This window comes from Lepidochelys kempii, chromosome 1 (assembly GCF_965140285.1).
Source record: "Lepidochelys kempii isolate rLepKem1 chromosome 1, rLepKem1.hap1, whole genome shotgun sequence".
In the NCBI taxonomy this organism is placed as follows: Eukaryota; Metazoa; Chordata; order Testudines; family Cheloniidae; genus Lepidochelys; species Lepidochelys kempii.
In genome coordinates this window covers 119,120,868-119,135,001 of record NC_136380.1, presented here as the reverse complement: position 1 = coordinate 119,135,001, position 14,134 = coordinate 119,120,868, and the positions used below count along the sequence as shown (strand labels likewise).

Here is a 14,134-nt window from a genome sequence, read left to right as displayed (position 1 = left end):
AAATCTAGAAGACAGAAAATCTACAGGAAGGAACAAAACAGGAGGTGGATGTTCTATTTATGAATGAAGATAAAGGATGGGACTTGTATATCTTGGGAGGCAAAGGAACACAGAGGGTCCTTCTCTTAGGAGACAAGCTGGTAGCATATCTATCTCGTGAAAAGAGGATCACAGCCAAACCTGGCTGTAACATGCTGCAAGGACTTTGGGTGACCTATACTCTACAAGACATGAGTGTATCTAGTTAATTACGTCTAGGTTCTAGAATGCATGTTATGCTTTTATTCTATATGTAACCATTTGTTTCCAGTACTTCTACCTGCTATTACGTGAATCTCTGGACTTTGTTAAATAAACTTATACTTGCTTTCACTCTAAACATATCTGAGTGGTGTGTGTTCAGGAGAGCGATGATCAGAGATGGAACTGGTGGGCTGGGGTGTACTGTTCTTTGGAAATAGCAAATCTGTGAATACTGTGTGTCCAGTGGAACAGGGGCTGGACACTCCAGGGAGACATTTGGAGGCCTCAAGGGCTGGAGTATGCCTATCACTTACCCGTGGAGAGCCAGTGGGGCCTGCGAGGCCTAGGGGGGAGTGCTGGTGTTGCCCCTGGCTGGTGGAGTTTGGGAGCTGACGCAGACAAGGGCAGGTAGTGAGGTGCCTCACAACGCTCAGGAAGTGTCACTGTGGCATAGGCGGCAAGGTGTAGACTCCATCTGCTGGTTAGCCAAGGGTCATACTCCAGCCACTCATATACCAGCCAATATAAATACTGAGCGATTCAACAGTGAGAAAGTCGGAAACAGGTGAAGAAGAAGGGGTACAGTTTGTTACTTTCTGTTTGGTTATTTCAGGTAAGGGAGATAGAACAAAGGAAAGGACAGGATGAATAAGCTGGAGACACATGCTAAACATACCAAATTGTAGTTGGAAAAAGGGTTAGGTGCACAACACGCTAGAGGCAAATAGAACGACAAGGCCCAACTTCCTGGGTGGCAGGAGCATATGTGGGTGTAACTTATCTACCAAGTGGACAGAAGGGTGGGGTTGTGGCAGGAGAACAACCAACAGGAGAATATAAAATAACATGCATAGGGAAGAGATGGTGTGGAATTATTTAATCTTATAACCCCAGCCCTCAATCCCCTTACTGCTCATGACCAACATGGAATTTCTACCACCATATCTCACTGCTGAATTTGATCCCAAAATCCTGTCTGGAGGGGCTTTACAAATGAAAGTTAGACTGACAATATACTAATGAAGTATGTTACTGAAGAAGACAGAAGTATACAAAAAGGAGCAAGAGCACCCTTTTGGGGCCCTGGCTTTCCCACCGAGCTGTCTCAGCAGACTGTGTGGTAGCTGCCTTTTTATACTGTACTTTGTACGTAATTCTGTGTCTTTTAAAAAAAGAACAGTGGCATTCATTGGTTGAGTAACACTATAAAGATGGAAATTCAGTGCAAAGGATACTGCAAAGCCCCTTGAGAATAGATTGAGAGCAAAACAAGTGGATCCAGATAGAGACTTTACAGCATGTTAGATTTCAAATGTAACTTGCTGAGAAATGTTATCAGAAACCACCTAAGTAGTAAGAACAGAAGTACAGGATAAACAGAGACACAAAAAAAATATGCAATAATTATGCAGTTAGCAAGATTTATAGCATTAAAGGCGGATTAAATATCTAAAAGCAGTAAATGTCACATCACCAAGATCCCCACACACATAGTAAGTCATTTGTAATCCATAGCAATTCTGTCTCCATATGCTAAACTCTGAACTGTGGTGTGATCACACTATAAAGATAGGCATTCAGGGAAGTGGCTACCTACAATCTTCTTCTATCTTTGCAAGGAAGGAGAGGTGAGTGTATGTCACAGCATATTATCTTATGCTGCTAAGGAGGGAGAGTGAGAATTGAGAAACATAAAAAGGCTACAGATTGAAGAAACAGAAAGATCTACAAGAATATCCCTATTTATTAAATCACGGTAGGTGTGTAACTTGCAGTTGTTTCAAAGGAATGTTAGTTACTTCATAAGGGGTGTTAGAGTGACTAGCAGGAGCGGTTTTCAGTGCTGTCTGGAATTTTTGTCAAGGTCATTGCTTGTTATGACTCCAGGCAAAAGTACTTTCCTTTGCCCCTGCACTCCCTGCCTTCCTTAATAAGGGGAAATTATGATTCAGTGTTACTTAGCACTAAGCAGCATCATTTGTCAGCTGTTGTATTTCCTCTGGGTAATGTCAGCCTGTTGCCATCAGCTGTTCAACTGGAAGTGTATTGCTGCTTGTCTTGCAGGGGCACTTCTCTTATTACAAGGCAAGCCACACTACAGTGCATTCAGAGCTGTATAGCCTTCTGGTGGCAATGGGCTTATGGCACCTCAAGCAATTGCAACAGATGACAAAGGGAAAGCAATGGAGCATCCTAAAGTTAAACACAAGTCTATTAAAAACACCCCAATGAAGTTCTGTACAAGGCAGCACCAAAGTAGGGTGAAAACTTGAGGAAGACAGACTCAATTCTCTTCCAGAGGGGAGGCATCAGCCTGCAATACATTCTGGACAATCACACTGTGGATTTGATTACTAATAGAAGAATATAATTCTGCAACTGTCCCCATGGCAGTGCCACAGAACACACACACTCTGCTGCAAATTAATCAGCACATTTCTCTGTCCCCCTGCTCTTGCAGTTGCACGCCATCTGTAAATCTGGTGACCTATGGGGATGACATGCAGGGAGCAGTTATCTAGGTGCCTTAGCCATTCAGCTAAATTAAGCCTTTAGGCCCCAACTCTCATCTATCCTAAGGCCCCTTTACACCACTCTGGCAATGTAAAGGGGCCTTATAGTGAATGTAAATTAATTTTATGCCTATTTTAAGACCACTTTGTACTTACAGGGTGGTGTAAAGGGGCATTAGCTTACGTGATAATTGGTCCTTAACCGGATATACAATTTCCTCCCTCCACCTACAGTTAACTGATTCCTGTCAACTATGTTCATTATGAGCGCAGGCCTGGCCTTATTATTTTGAGGAGGGTCAGCAAGAAGATTCTTTGAGCCCCTGTAATGTACTTGACTCATTTTATATAAAGGGAATTTGGTAGAGGAGAGAGCCACACCACCAGCAGTTTTCTCTGGTGTAAGAGAAGAGGAGCTCAGTATTTTACAGCCACCAATACAGACACTATTTCAATGACAAACTGTCATGGAGCAAGAAGGAAGGTCCTTTCGGGGACCAGTAACTGGTTAAAAGATAGGAAACAAAGGGTAGGTATAAATGGTCAGTTTTCAGAACGGAGAAAGGTAAATAGTGGTGTCACGCAGGGGTCTGTACTGGGACAAGTACTGTTCAACATATTCATAAATGATCTGGAAAAAAGGAGTGAACAGTGAGGTGGCAAAATTTGCAGATGACACAAAACCACTCAAGATAGTTAAGACCAAAGCAGACTGTGAAGAGTTACAAAGGGATCTCACAAAACTGCGTGACTGGGCAACAAAATGACAGATGAAATTCAATGTTGATAAATTCTAAGTAATGCACATTGGAAAACACAATTCCAGCTATACATATAAAATGATGGGGTCCAAATTAGCTGTTACCACTCAAGCAAGAGATCTTGGAGTCATTGTGGATAGTTCTCTGAAAACATCCCCTCAATGTGCAGTGGCAGTCAAAAATGCTAACAATGTTGGGAATTATTAGGAAGGGGATAGATAACAAGACAGAAAATATCATAATGCCTCTAAATCTATGGTATGCCCACATCTTAAGCACTGTGTGCAGAACGGCTTCCATATGAGGAGAGATTAATAAGACTGGAACTTTTTAGAGTGGAAAAGAGATGACTAAGGGGGATATGACAGAGGTCTATAAAATCATGACTGGTGTGGAGAATAAGGAAATGTTACTTACTCCTTCTCATAACACAAGAACTAAAGGTCACCCAATAAAATTAATAGGCAGCAAGTTTAAAAGAAACAAAAGGAAGTATTTCTTCACACAATGCACAGTCAACCTGTGGAACTCTTTGTCAGAGGATGCTGTCAAGGCCAAGACTATAACAGGGTTCAAAAAAGAACTAGATAAATTCATGGAGCACAGATCCATCAGTGGCTATTAGCCAGGATGGGCAGGAATGCAAAACCATGCTCTGAAGTATCCCTAGCCTCTGTTTGCCAGAAGCTTGGAATGACAGGGGATGGATCACCTGTTCTCTTCATCCCCTCTGAAGCACCTGGCATAGGCCACTGTCGGAAGACAGGATACTGGGCTAGATGTGTATTGGGCTGGATAGACCATTGGTCTGACCCAGTATGGCAGTTCTTATGACAAGTCTCAAAGGAGCTGGGGTGGAAGGCCCGCACCTTGCCTCATGGGTTCTGTGTGCACCCTATGTTGGCCACTGCTCCCCATGTTGCGGGCTTTCTTGCTCCACTCTTCCATTCGTCCGTCTCTCCTCTCTTCCTCCTGTGTGGTTTTCACCATTTTAGCCTAGTCCTCCTTCTTAAGCCTGGTCCTCTCATTTTAGCCTGGTCCTCCTCCTCTCTTATACCAATGAATTGTCCTAAGAGATCTCAATGAAACTTTCATTATACTCTCTGAGGTGACTTTACGCCAACATACCTTGTGTTGACCTAACTTTCTAGCATAGACATGACCTGAGTGTTAAGTAGTTTCTATAATATTCATCCACAATTATTCCTGAAATGCTATTAACCACAAAAGAATGAAGATTTCCACATAGAAAAAGTAGCTCAGAGGAATATTGTTTTAGTATATTTCACTTACAAATTGAGAAAAAGATAATGAGCATTCCAATTCCAGACTGTAAAGTGTAGGAGCACAGAGCTAGTCGTATGGAACCATTAGAAAAAGGGCACAGAATACAAATTTAATTGAACTTAGTAGGTCACTGCATCTAGTACCAAACACTGTGCTAAGAAGAATAAAACCAGACACAGGTATGTGATCAGTATCTTTTGCTTGAGAGAGAAAAATTCTACTTCACCTTTATTAGGACTAAACTTTAAGGCCTTAATTCACTATACATTATTCACGTTGTTACATTTTAATTCAATAGAGAGGTAATCAATCAGCTCATTAGCTCTGAAATGCATTTAACAATATACTTTTCTATGACTTCATATAAAAATAACTGAGCTGTTACATCCTTTAATTATCAGTTAAGAAGTAACAAATCTAAGACATTGTAACTGCTGCTTTTTCAAGAAAAACAAGAGCACTTCAAGCTTTGCCACTTTAGACTGTTCTTTTGTGAACAATGCCCAGTAACAATTCTCCCTTAGACCAGTCTGTCAATATGCTTCTGGAATCACATCCAGCTACTAAAGGACTTCCTTTTTTGAGGACAGCAGCCCATGTCCAATTTGGCACTGGTTTTCCTTTTTTAAGTTCACAGGTGTAAGATACTTCCTTTGCCCTGCCACAGGAGGCTATCCAGACAAATACTGTGGCTGGATTTAGAACGAAAGACTCCATAACTTTATGGCCATCATTAATGATTCTAGCCATGGAAGTTGAGACACTATTATATTCAAAATTCATCCTTTAGGAGAGAGATGCCAAAAATGCTGCTTGGCAGCCAAATATGACTCTGCGAATCCTAAAATGCAGCTGTGGTCTTCCCTCTGCCACTTACTGCAGGGTGGGGGCAAAGCTGATCAACCACCGGTTTTTATTGCTGGTGAACTAAAAAACAAAAAGACTTCTCGTAATCAAACAGGAACAGTGCACGCACAGGCAAATACTATGGTTGTGTTAATTTAATTTTCATTGAAAAATGTATACACAAGTGTAGCTCTTGAACTCCTGGCAAGTTGCCAAAGCTGATGGCCTAAAGTTTGGGCAGCTTTGATTTAGGGCATTATGCCAACTGACCACCGGGAAGAGTCAAGAATGAATCTACCCATTTAGAATTGGGGAGGTACATTTTGGGAGGGGATTTGTTTTTCTCTGAAGCATCAGGTACTGATCACTGCTGGAAGCAGGATACTGGAGTGGCTGGACTATTGGTCCAAATAATTACGGCAACTTTTATGTTCATATGCTTTCTTGTTCTCATGGCTTATTTAATATTTGTAACAGCCTGAAACATTAGAAAATAAACAACGTTAAAATGCACACTATTTAGAAAGCGGGTCTTGGCTTCTATATTTGCTCTTGCAAATACAATTCATCTTTACTTTTTAATTAGTTTTCCTCAAAGTCTCCCCAACAGTCCTTCCGAGTTTCTTGTTGGGATCTATGCTCCACCTCAAGTTTTCAGACAACATACAAACTTGGAAGTTAACAATTAAAAAATGAACCATTATGTGGCCTGATAGACCAGTCGTAAGTACAGATAACACCATGACACAAAATAAAAACAAACGGCCTCTGGAATCCGCCCTTTTTGGATAGGACTGAAGCTTCTGTCAAGTTAGACTCATTTTATGTGTATCACAAAAAACAGCATTAGCTCAGCACAACGATTATAGAAGCCACAGAGCAGACTCTGGATGTCTTTTGCTTGTCTAGCGCATCATCGGTTTTTGGTCCTATGTCTGCCTCTTGTTTTCATACCCCGTGAGAAACTCCACATTTCTTTTTATAAGCATCAGGTCCCCTTGCATTTCACAAAACTGGTATCTTTACGAAATGCTTTACAACATTTTACATTGCATTCTATTTGATGTTCTTTTATAGTCTAGTGGTTTCTTCCTCTTTTTCCTTGGGAAGAGGGGATAAATACAGTATATATGTTGGATGAGACAGATTTAATTCACAATAGAAGATTGCAATGTCATATGTTGAAAACATGGTCAGTGGCTAACAGTTAGGAACCCCTAATTGTTCGTGTGACAAATATTCCACTGAAAAATGGAGCAACATCAAAAAACTAAAAAACAGTGGTACACTACTGTCAATCCCAGTTCTGTCAGTGCTTCAGCTGGTATTCATATGCTTTAGTTTAATCTGATAGACATGTCTTCACAGTTTCTAGACATCAGTTTAGCAAAAAATCTGGTTCCCGATATCCAAAGAGTTTAAAGTCTCCTTCAAAGCGAGTATATAGGCGTCTTATATCTCTCTTGCTAATTCCTGAGAAATAACGCTCTACCTTTGTTTTGTTGTATACCGTTATTCCTGGTGGAATTGTGGGATATGATACCAGATGGTCTATTCCTGCTTCTTTCAAGATATATGGAGCATCATCCTCCAGGGTTTCATGGTGTCCAATCACACTATAAGTTATTTCACATGGGGCACAAAGTTCCACGTATGTTACCCAATGAATTATGTGATCACCGAACTGAACATCTAGCCATCGGTGGTTAGGGTCCCCCAGATAGCGCACAAAGTCCTCAAACTGCAGCCCCTTTGTCTCTGTGCGATTCTTCCTGTATTTCCGAATAATGCCAGGAGCAATTTCATGCCTGTACCAAGGTTCAAATCGAGGATTGTGGACAAACTTGTCCTTAAATGCAGAAATAAGTCTTTCAAATGGATCTCTTACAATAAAAAACTTGAAGTATAAATTCAGTCTAAAGGCAAACAGAAATGGAAGGGATTAAACAGATAGAAAAAGTGAACTACGTACCGAAAAGCTACAAAACTGAGATAAAATACGACCTCTGAAACACCAAGAATATGACTTTTAAGGAGGAGCCCACTTTTTATCTCTCTCTCAGACACTGGCTCAAATGAGCTTTGGACCTGGCCTCAAATGAGATGTCACCTTTCTGTTATGGAACTATCCCTTCTCAAAACCAGTTCTTCAGGGTGGCTTATAAAAACCTTGAGTATAAGACTAAACAAAAAACTGTATTTTCATAACCATCTGGGCACAAGTCTCCTAAGTGACCACAATCATTTTGTTCCTATCCTCCCACTTCCTCAACCCTTCTCAGGGCCCAATTGATTTCAGTAGCATTACTTACGAAGTAAGGCACTTGTTGATGTGAATAAAGGTGGCACAATCTGACCTTAGATTGTAAGTTTTTCTAAGAAAGGAATCTTCTTCTATCTTTTATTTAAAACACCCTGAGCACTTACCGTGTTATATAGGTAACAGATGAACCAGAGAAATCCTAAGCACATCTAAGCACAGCCTGGGTTTGATTCTCCACTCCATTTCATCAGTAATGTTGGTTTTACGCCTCTGAAGTCAACATGAGATGGTAACACCAACATCAACGGAATCAGCAGAGTTACACCAGTGGTAACACCTCCTAATTTTCCTCTTTGGTTCAGAAACCTATTTATCTCCTTGGGAAATCACATCTTACCGTTTTTGAATTTCAGAGTCACTGAAGGAGGATAAGCGTGGAAGTCCGTTCTTCTCATGGTCATGTACAATGTTCTCTGGAATCTCTTCTATGGAAGAAAATGCTCCTAGATAAAGAAGACAGACAGAAAAGGTTACCTTTAAAAGAGGTGGGGAAGGGTATTTGTGTCTCAGTGGTGTTTTTATTTATTTTTTCTCTCTTCTGTGGCATTAATATCTATGGTTACTAGGTACAAAAGCTGTTAAATAAGGGAAGATTCAGACTGCAACACTAACGGCTGTTCAACACTCAAAAGAATACAGATTTGGAGATTTGTAACATAACTCCTGTCTAAACCAAACAAGCATTCAAGTTTCTTAATAATGCATGTTAAACAAGCATTATCTATCTGTCAGCCCTCCCCTCCCCTCCCTTCCCACAACTTTCCTCCCACATAACCCAGCTGAAAAGCTTAGCATTACAGGAGGGATTGGCTTTTTTGGTTTAGTTTCCAGCAAACAGGGAACACTGTAAAGCGTCTACTTGAACCATGTTAACTCAAAAACACTTCACTGTCAAGCTCCTGGCAAGCTTTCTTTGCTTGGGTCCTTTTTTAATTAAACGAAAAACTATGCTGAAAACTACCAAACTTCAGATCCTTCTGTGTTGCATAAGAGAATAAAATACATAACACATTTAGAATGGTGAGAGTCCAGGTGTTAGTTTATCAGTCTTTCTGTAGGCACGTGAAGGTGCAGGAAAGAGTAACAGCTAGTTTAGGACCCCAGTCCTGCAGTGACGTGCCAATATAGAGCGCCATGGAACTCAGTGGGATTCCATGTGGGCGGAAGGACAAGCGCAGTGTCATCAGACTAGCAAGTCTCCATGAAAGTCACCAGTGCCCATCTATACACAAGTGCTCCCACTGCTGGAGTCGCACTGGTGCCAGGAAACATGTTTCAGAAAAAAGCCTAGTGTCGATAAGGCTGCAGTGACTAATTCACACAGCTTGGAATCTTAATGTCCTCAGTCTTTCCTGTTTTATAATTAATGCTTTTTGTCCTCCCCTTTTCTTGTGTGAATTGAATGCTGGCAAAAGCCAGACTTGACAGCCTAGGACTTTCGGTCTTTGCTTACGTGTTGGTTGAGCAGTCACTCAGAAGAGCTATGTCGTTAACACTATCTAGATCTTCTGTTGTACGTTGTCAAGCCATGTGAGGCCTGTGTTGTATCCATCTACATTTTTTCTCAAAATGAACTCAGTGGCAATACCAAATAGGAGAGATGAGAGAATGCATCCTTGTTTGACATCAGTGATTACATTAAACCATTCACCCAAGTTTGCATTTACTTTTACTGTGCAAACTGCACCTTGAGATATAGCCTTGAAGAGGTTAATTATTTTTGTTCACAGACCATAACACTTCAGAGAGAGAGAGAGAGAGAGAGAGAACATGCACCTGTCAGAAATTTATTTTAACACAAATCACAACATTGTTCCTTTTCTCCTGTTTTAAGTCATTCTACAATTTATTTTCACTGACCAGGCTACAATTCTACACCCTTAAGTGTATGATTGATTCTTCATAACTCATGCCATGGCCCATTAATAATGTATATACAAAATCCCAGTGTTACAGATCTGCAGCAGCTGCCAAGCTGAAAATTGAGAACTGCTGTCAAGACAGAAATTCCAGCTTCATGCCACGGAAATCTTACAGTACTGCTGAAAAACTGAACTTTTTCTTATGGCTAGACACTTGAAATCACAACTGTTCCTTTTGTTGTTGGTTCAAGTCATAGGTTTTAAATTACCCTGGCTTAGGGGATTGTGATCCTTTATGATTCACTTGCTTAAAAATTCTACTCACAGGGTGTTCGGCCTGCAGTGAAAATAAATCCACCAAATAAATCCTCAATGGCTCAGATAAATCACTTTTAGGTAAGTTAAAAGATATTTATTCTAGCAGAAAGAAGGTAATTTTTAATTTTTCAGATGGAGACATTTAAAAAGGACTAAAAGGAACTGCAAGGAATGAATGAGTGGAATTAAGTATCTGTTTGTAAAGAAGAATGTTAAGAAATTAGTTTTAATGCTTCCCTCATTCTAGTGACTCAGCCCTTTCCCCCTCAAACAAAAACCTTACACTCATTAGAGTAAGTAGGTACCATTTAAAACAATCAAGACTTTTTTCCATTGAGTGTTGCCCACTTTTGGAGTCTGACAGAATAGGATCTTGTGCTTGTCACAAACAAATATTCGGTCCAAGACAAACTTGGAAACAGTAGTATGAGAGAGATTTCTCAGCGCTGCATCTCTGCACACATTCCTGAGAAGTTCAATCCTTTTCACATGGACCAGGGGTTGGTGCATCGGATCTTCAGAAAAAACTCTTCCAGTCGGCTTATTAAAAAAAAAAAAAAAACAAGCAAAAGTTTAACTTCTAGATCAAATTTTAGAGAGTAAGAGACCAACCAGTCAAATTCAGTATCATAGTAGAGTATATATTATGTTCCGCCCTTGTCTGTATAAAAAATACTGTTAAATTCACATCATCCCAGTTGGTTTATGTTGGCTTCCTCAGTGTTGCTACTACAGAGGCTGGTGATTTTCAATCATTATCTAGGAGGGTAAGAACCTTTCTATACAGCAATTTTTATCAAGTTTGGCCTTGTCTGTATAGAAAGGAACAAACCATGCTTTTACCAGAACTTAAAATTCCTTGTCTAAGTGCAGTGGCAAGTAGGAACTTTTCCAGGTGGTGGGAAGGCAGAGCTAAGCAATCAGTTTCAGCAGAAATGAAGTTTTCATTTGAAACATAAAAGATTTTTAGCCCTTATGGACAGGAAGATAACCTTCCAGATGCAAAGTGATGCTGTGCTGACTTCCCGTATCTGCACATGCATACAGCCCTAATGCATCCGTTTCTCCAAGCTGCAGCAAAGTAAGGTTGACCAAATTCTGCTCAGTTTCACAAGTGCTCTTCAGAGCCCAACGGGCAGCAATGAAGCAAACATTAATGGTCCTTTCACTCTGCAGTTGCTTGGGAAAGTTTTGCACAGAGGCAGGCCGTAGCACAATTCTGGATGAGGAAGAGGAACTACTTAATCAAATAGCAACCCAATAATCAGAAAGAGAAGCAAAGATGATAGAGGAGCAGTAATATCTCAAGAACACATCACGGTAAACAGCTCAAGCTCTGTTTAATGGAAATGGTCATTGTGACGGTGCACCCCACAATGCTTTATGAGAAGATGCTTATGAATGTACATATGACATAACTGGAATATGTTTTATGCTACATATGCCACGTAACAATCTTTGTAAAGGTTATGATCTACTGAATATATTCATCCTATTTGTATGCATGTGTCATTGTTGTATTCGAAGTTATGAATATTGGCTGTGTACTTGTTTGATTTTAAGTAGCCTTAGTAAGGCATTTGGTCAGCTTCTTTAGAAAGGAATGTGCAACTTAAGTGCCCAATCAAGAAACGCTTAACAGACAATGGATCTTGGAAAGCTCCAATCCACATAAGAAGTCTATCTGAGGACGTTCAAGGTAGCATGTGAACAATGGCTGCTACCTGTAAGGACATGTGACTTGCCCATGTGACTCCAAAACTCCATCTTGTAGCTGGGATTCTACACAGGGGGAGGGAGGGGTGTCCACCCACAAGAGAAAGTCTATTTAAACCCCTGGGAGACCCCTCCATTTTGTCTTCAGCTGGCTCAAGAGATGGCCTCTCCACCCCCAAAGGATACCTGAAAGAAACTGGAACAAAGGACAATAACCACGGGGGTGTGAGTGATTGCTGGACCCAGACTAGAAGGAGGCTAGTCCATAAAAGAGGCTTATTGGAACATCTCTGAGGGTGAGATTTTATCAGTATTCAGCTTCTTACTGTATTAGGTTTAGACTTGCGTGTTTTATTTTATTTTGCTTGGTAATTGACTTTGTTCTGTCTGCTATTACTTGGAACCACATAAATCCTACTTTTTGTATTTAATAAAATCACTTTTTACTTATTAATTAACCCAGAGTATATACTAATATCTGGGGGGGCAAACAGCTGTGCATCTCTCTCTATCAATGTTATAGATGGCAAACGATTTATGAGTTTACCCTGCATAAGCTTTATACAGGGTAAAACGGATTTATTTGGGGTTTGGACCCCATTGGGAGCTGGACATCTGGGTGTTAGAGACAGGAACACTTCTTAGGCCACTTTCAGTTAAGCCTGCAGATTTTGGGGAACGTGGTTCAGACATGGGTCTGGGTTTGCAGCCGGCTAGCATGTCTGGCTCAAACCAGGCAGGCTCAAACCTGAAGTCCCAAGCTGCCAGGGACAACAGACTTAGAAGTAGTCTCAGCACATCAGCTGGCAGTTCCCAAGGGGTTTTCTGTGATCCAACCTGTCACAGTCATGTCTACAATTATTTCATTCAGTGTTAGGTGTTGGCTTTCCAGAAAGCATACAGAGCATTCTGATTCTGTTAAAGTGAGACATTGGAATGCTTAGGGAAATTCCCTGAAAAAAGACCCACAGATTAACAGTTTAAAGTAAAGCAGCTTGGGTTTATGAGGCTGAAAGCTGCTACAGCCTTAAAGATCTTGCAGGGTAATAAAGCTTATGGCCTTTCTGCATTAGCCTCAGAACAAGGGTTACTCCATATAGAGACTTAAAGTCAGGCATGTGACAGACGATCTAAACTTAGATGATTTGATCCTCTGAAGGAGGGCGTCTGCACAAGCACCTTAAATCTTTCAGAGAGTGGGTGACGTCTTAGTGAACAACCTACAGCTTACAGGGAAGGGGAAAGAAGAAACCTAAGGCTTGAAATACATTCTGGCCCCTTCTTCAGTGCTTCTTATGCTTTCCTTCTGCACTTCTGTTCTGCTACCCAACCTCCAGTTTTCCCCTGAGGGATACAACCTCCTCTCTCTGCTACCCCTCTCCATGACCCACTTCCCCACTGCACCTCCACGCTCCATGCTCTCCTTACCCCACACATCTCCACTGGGCCTCTTAAATCCACAGGAAGTGAACACCTTAGGAGGTCTACTGAAGGGAGTACTGGGGTTAGCAGGGACTTGGCAGGGGCAGGAGGAAGAGGATCAACAGCAGAAGGTGGCAACATTCACCCGCCCCTTGAATAGATGAATTAGGATCCTTCCATTTTAATTGCCTCCCACTTTCTGGTCTCAAGCAAGGATCTGGCAGAACTGTGGTGACCACCAATCTTAAAAAGGGAGCTCTTTAGGTATAAACAGCTTGCTGGATTAACTTCAATTCTGGTGGGGGAAAAATCTATTTTTTCTACTAACAGGCTTCCCCAGTAATTGGTTTACACGGTGAGGCCGGATTCTTCACGGAAAAGGGCTAGAAGCTTTCATTTAAAAATGGGGAGGAGGGATTAAAAGAAAAAAGAAAAAGTGTGCTGACACCTCCAGCAGTCATTTTAAGGGAGTCTAAGCCAATGAGCTATCTTGATACTGCTATTTAAAATAACCTTTGAAGTTAGTGTTCAATCAAGTAATATTTGGTCCTATGCACTAGATCTCAACTAGATGAGTCCAGCGAACTAAATTTTATATAGAGTGGTTAGATCATGAAGAAAAACACACATTTTCACAAACTAATTTTCACTCAAATTTTCCTCTCGTTTTTCCTCCCTTTTCATATTGCCTCTTGGTGCAAAGTAGTAAAAAGTTGGAAAGCTTTGTCAACTCTGCTAAACACCTCCATTTCTAGGCCATCAGGCACCATTTATTTCAAATGAGGGAGAAAAATTTACCTTTTCCCCAGGCCTGACTACCAGCTTTTGGATTTTAGTAGAGGG

At 40.9% G+C, this 14,134-nt stretch overlaps 1 protein-coding gene across 5 annotated transcripts in view; it reads right to left on the bottom strand.

Annotated features, from left to right (window-relative positions):
- Positions 1-4,997: 4,997 nt before the first annotated feature.
- Positions 4,998-14,134, bottom strand: part of CHST10 (carbohydrate sulfotransferase 10) — a 32,489-nt gene continuing 23,352 nt past the window's right edge. For all 5 annotated transcript variants that reach the window (XM_073352041.2, XM_073352051.2, XM_073352060.2 and 2 more), the window contains exons 4-6: positions 10,459-10,693; positions 8,311-8,416; positions 4,998-7,566 (exon numbers count right to left, since the gene is read on the bottom strand). In XM_073352041.2, coding sequence (XP_073208142.1) covers positions 7,029-7,566; positions 8,311-8,416; positions 10,459-10,693 — 879 coding nt within the window. In that variant the 3' untranslated portion in view covers positions 4,998-7,028. The remainder of the gene's footprint in view (positions 7,567-8,310; positions 8,417-10,458; positions 10,694-14,134) is intronic.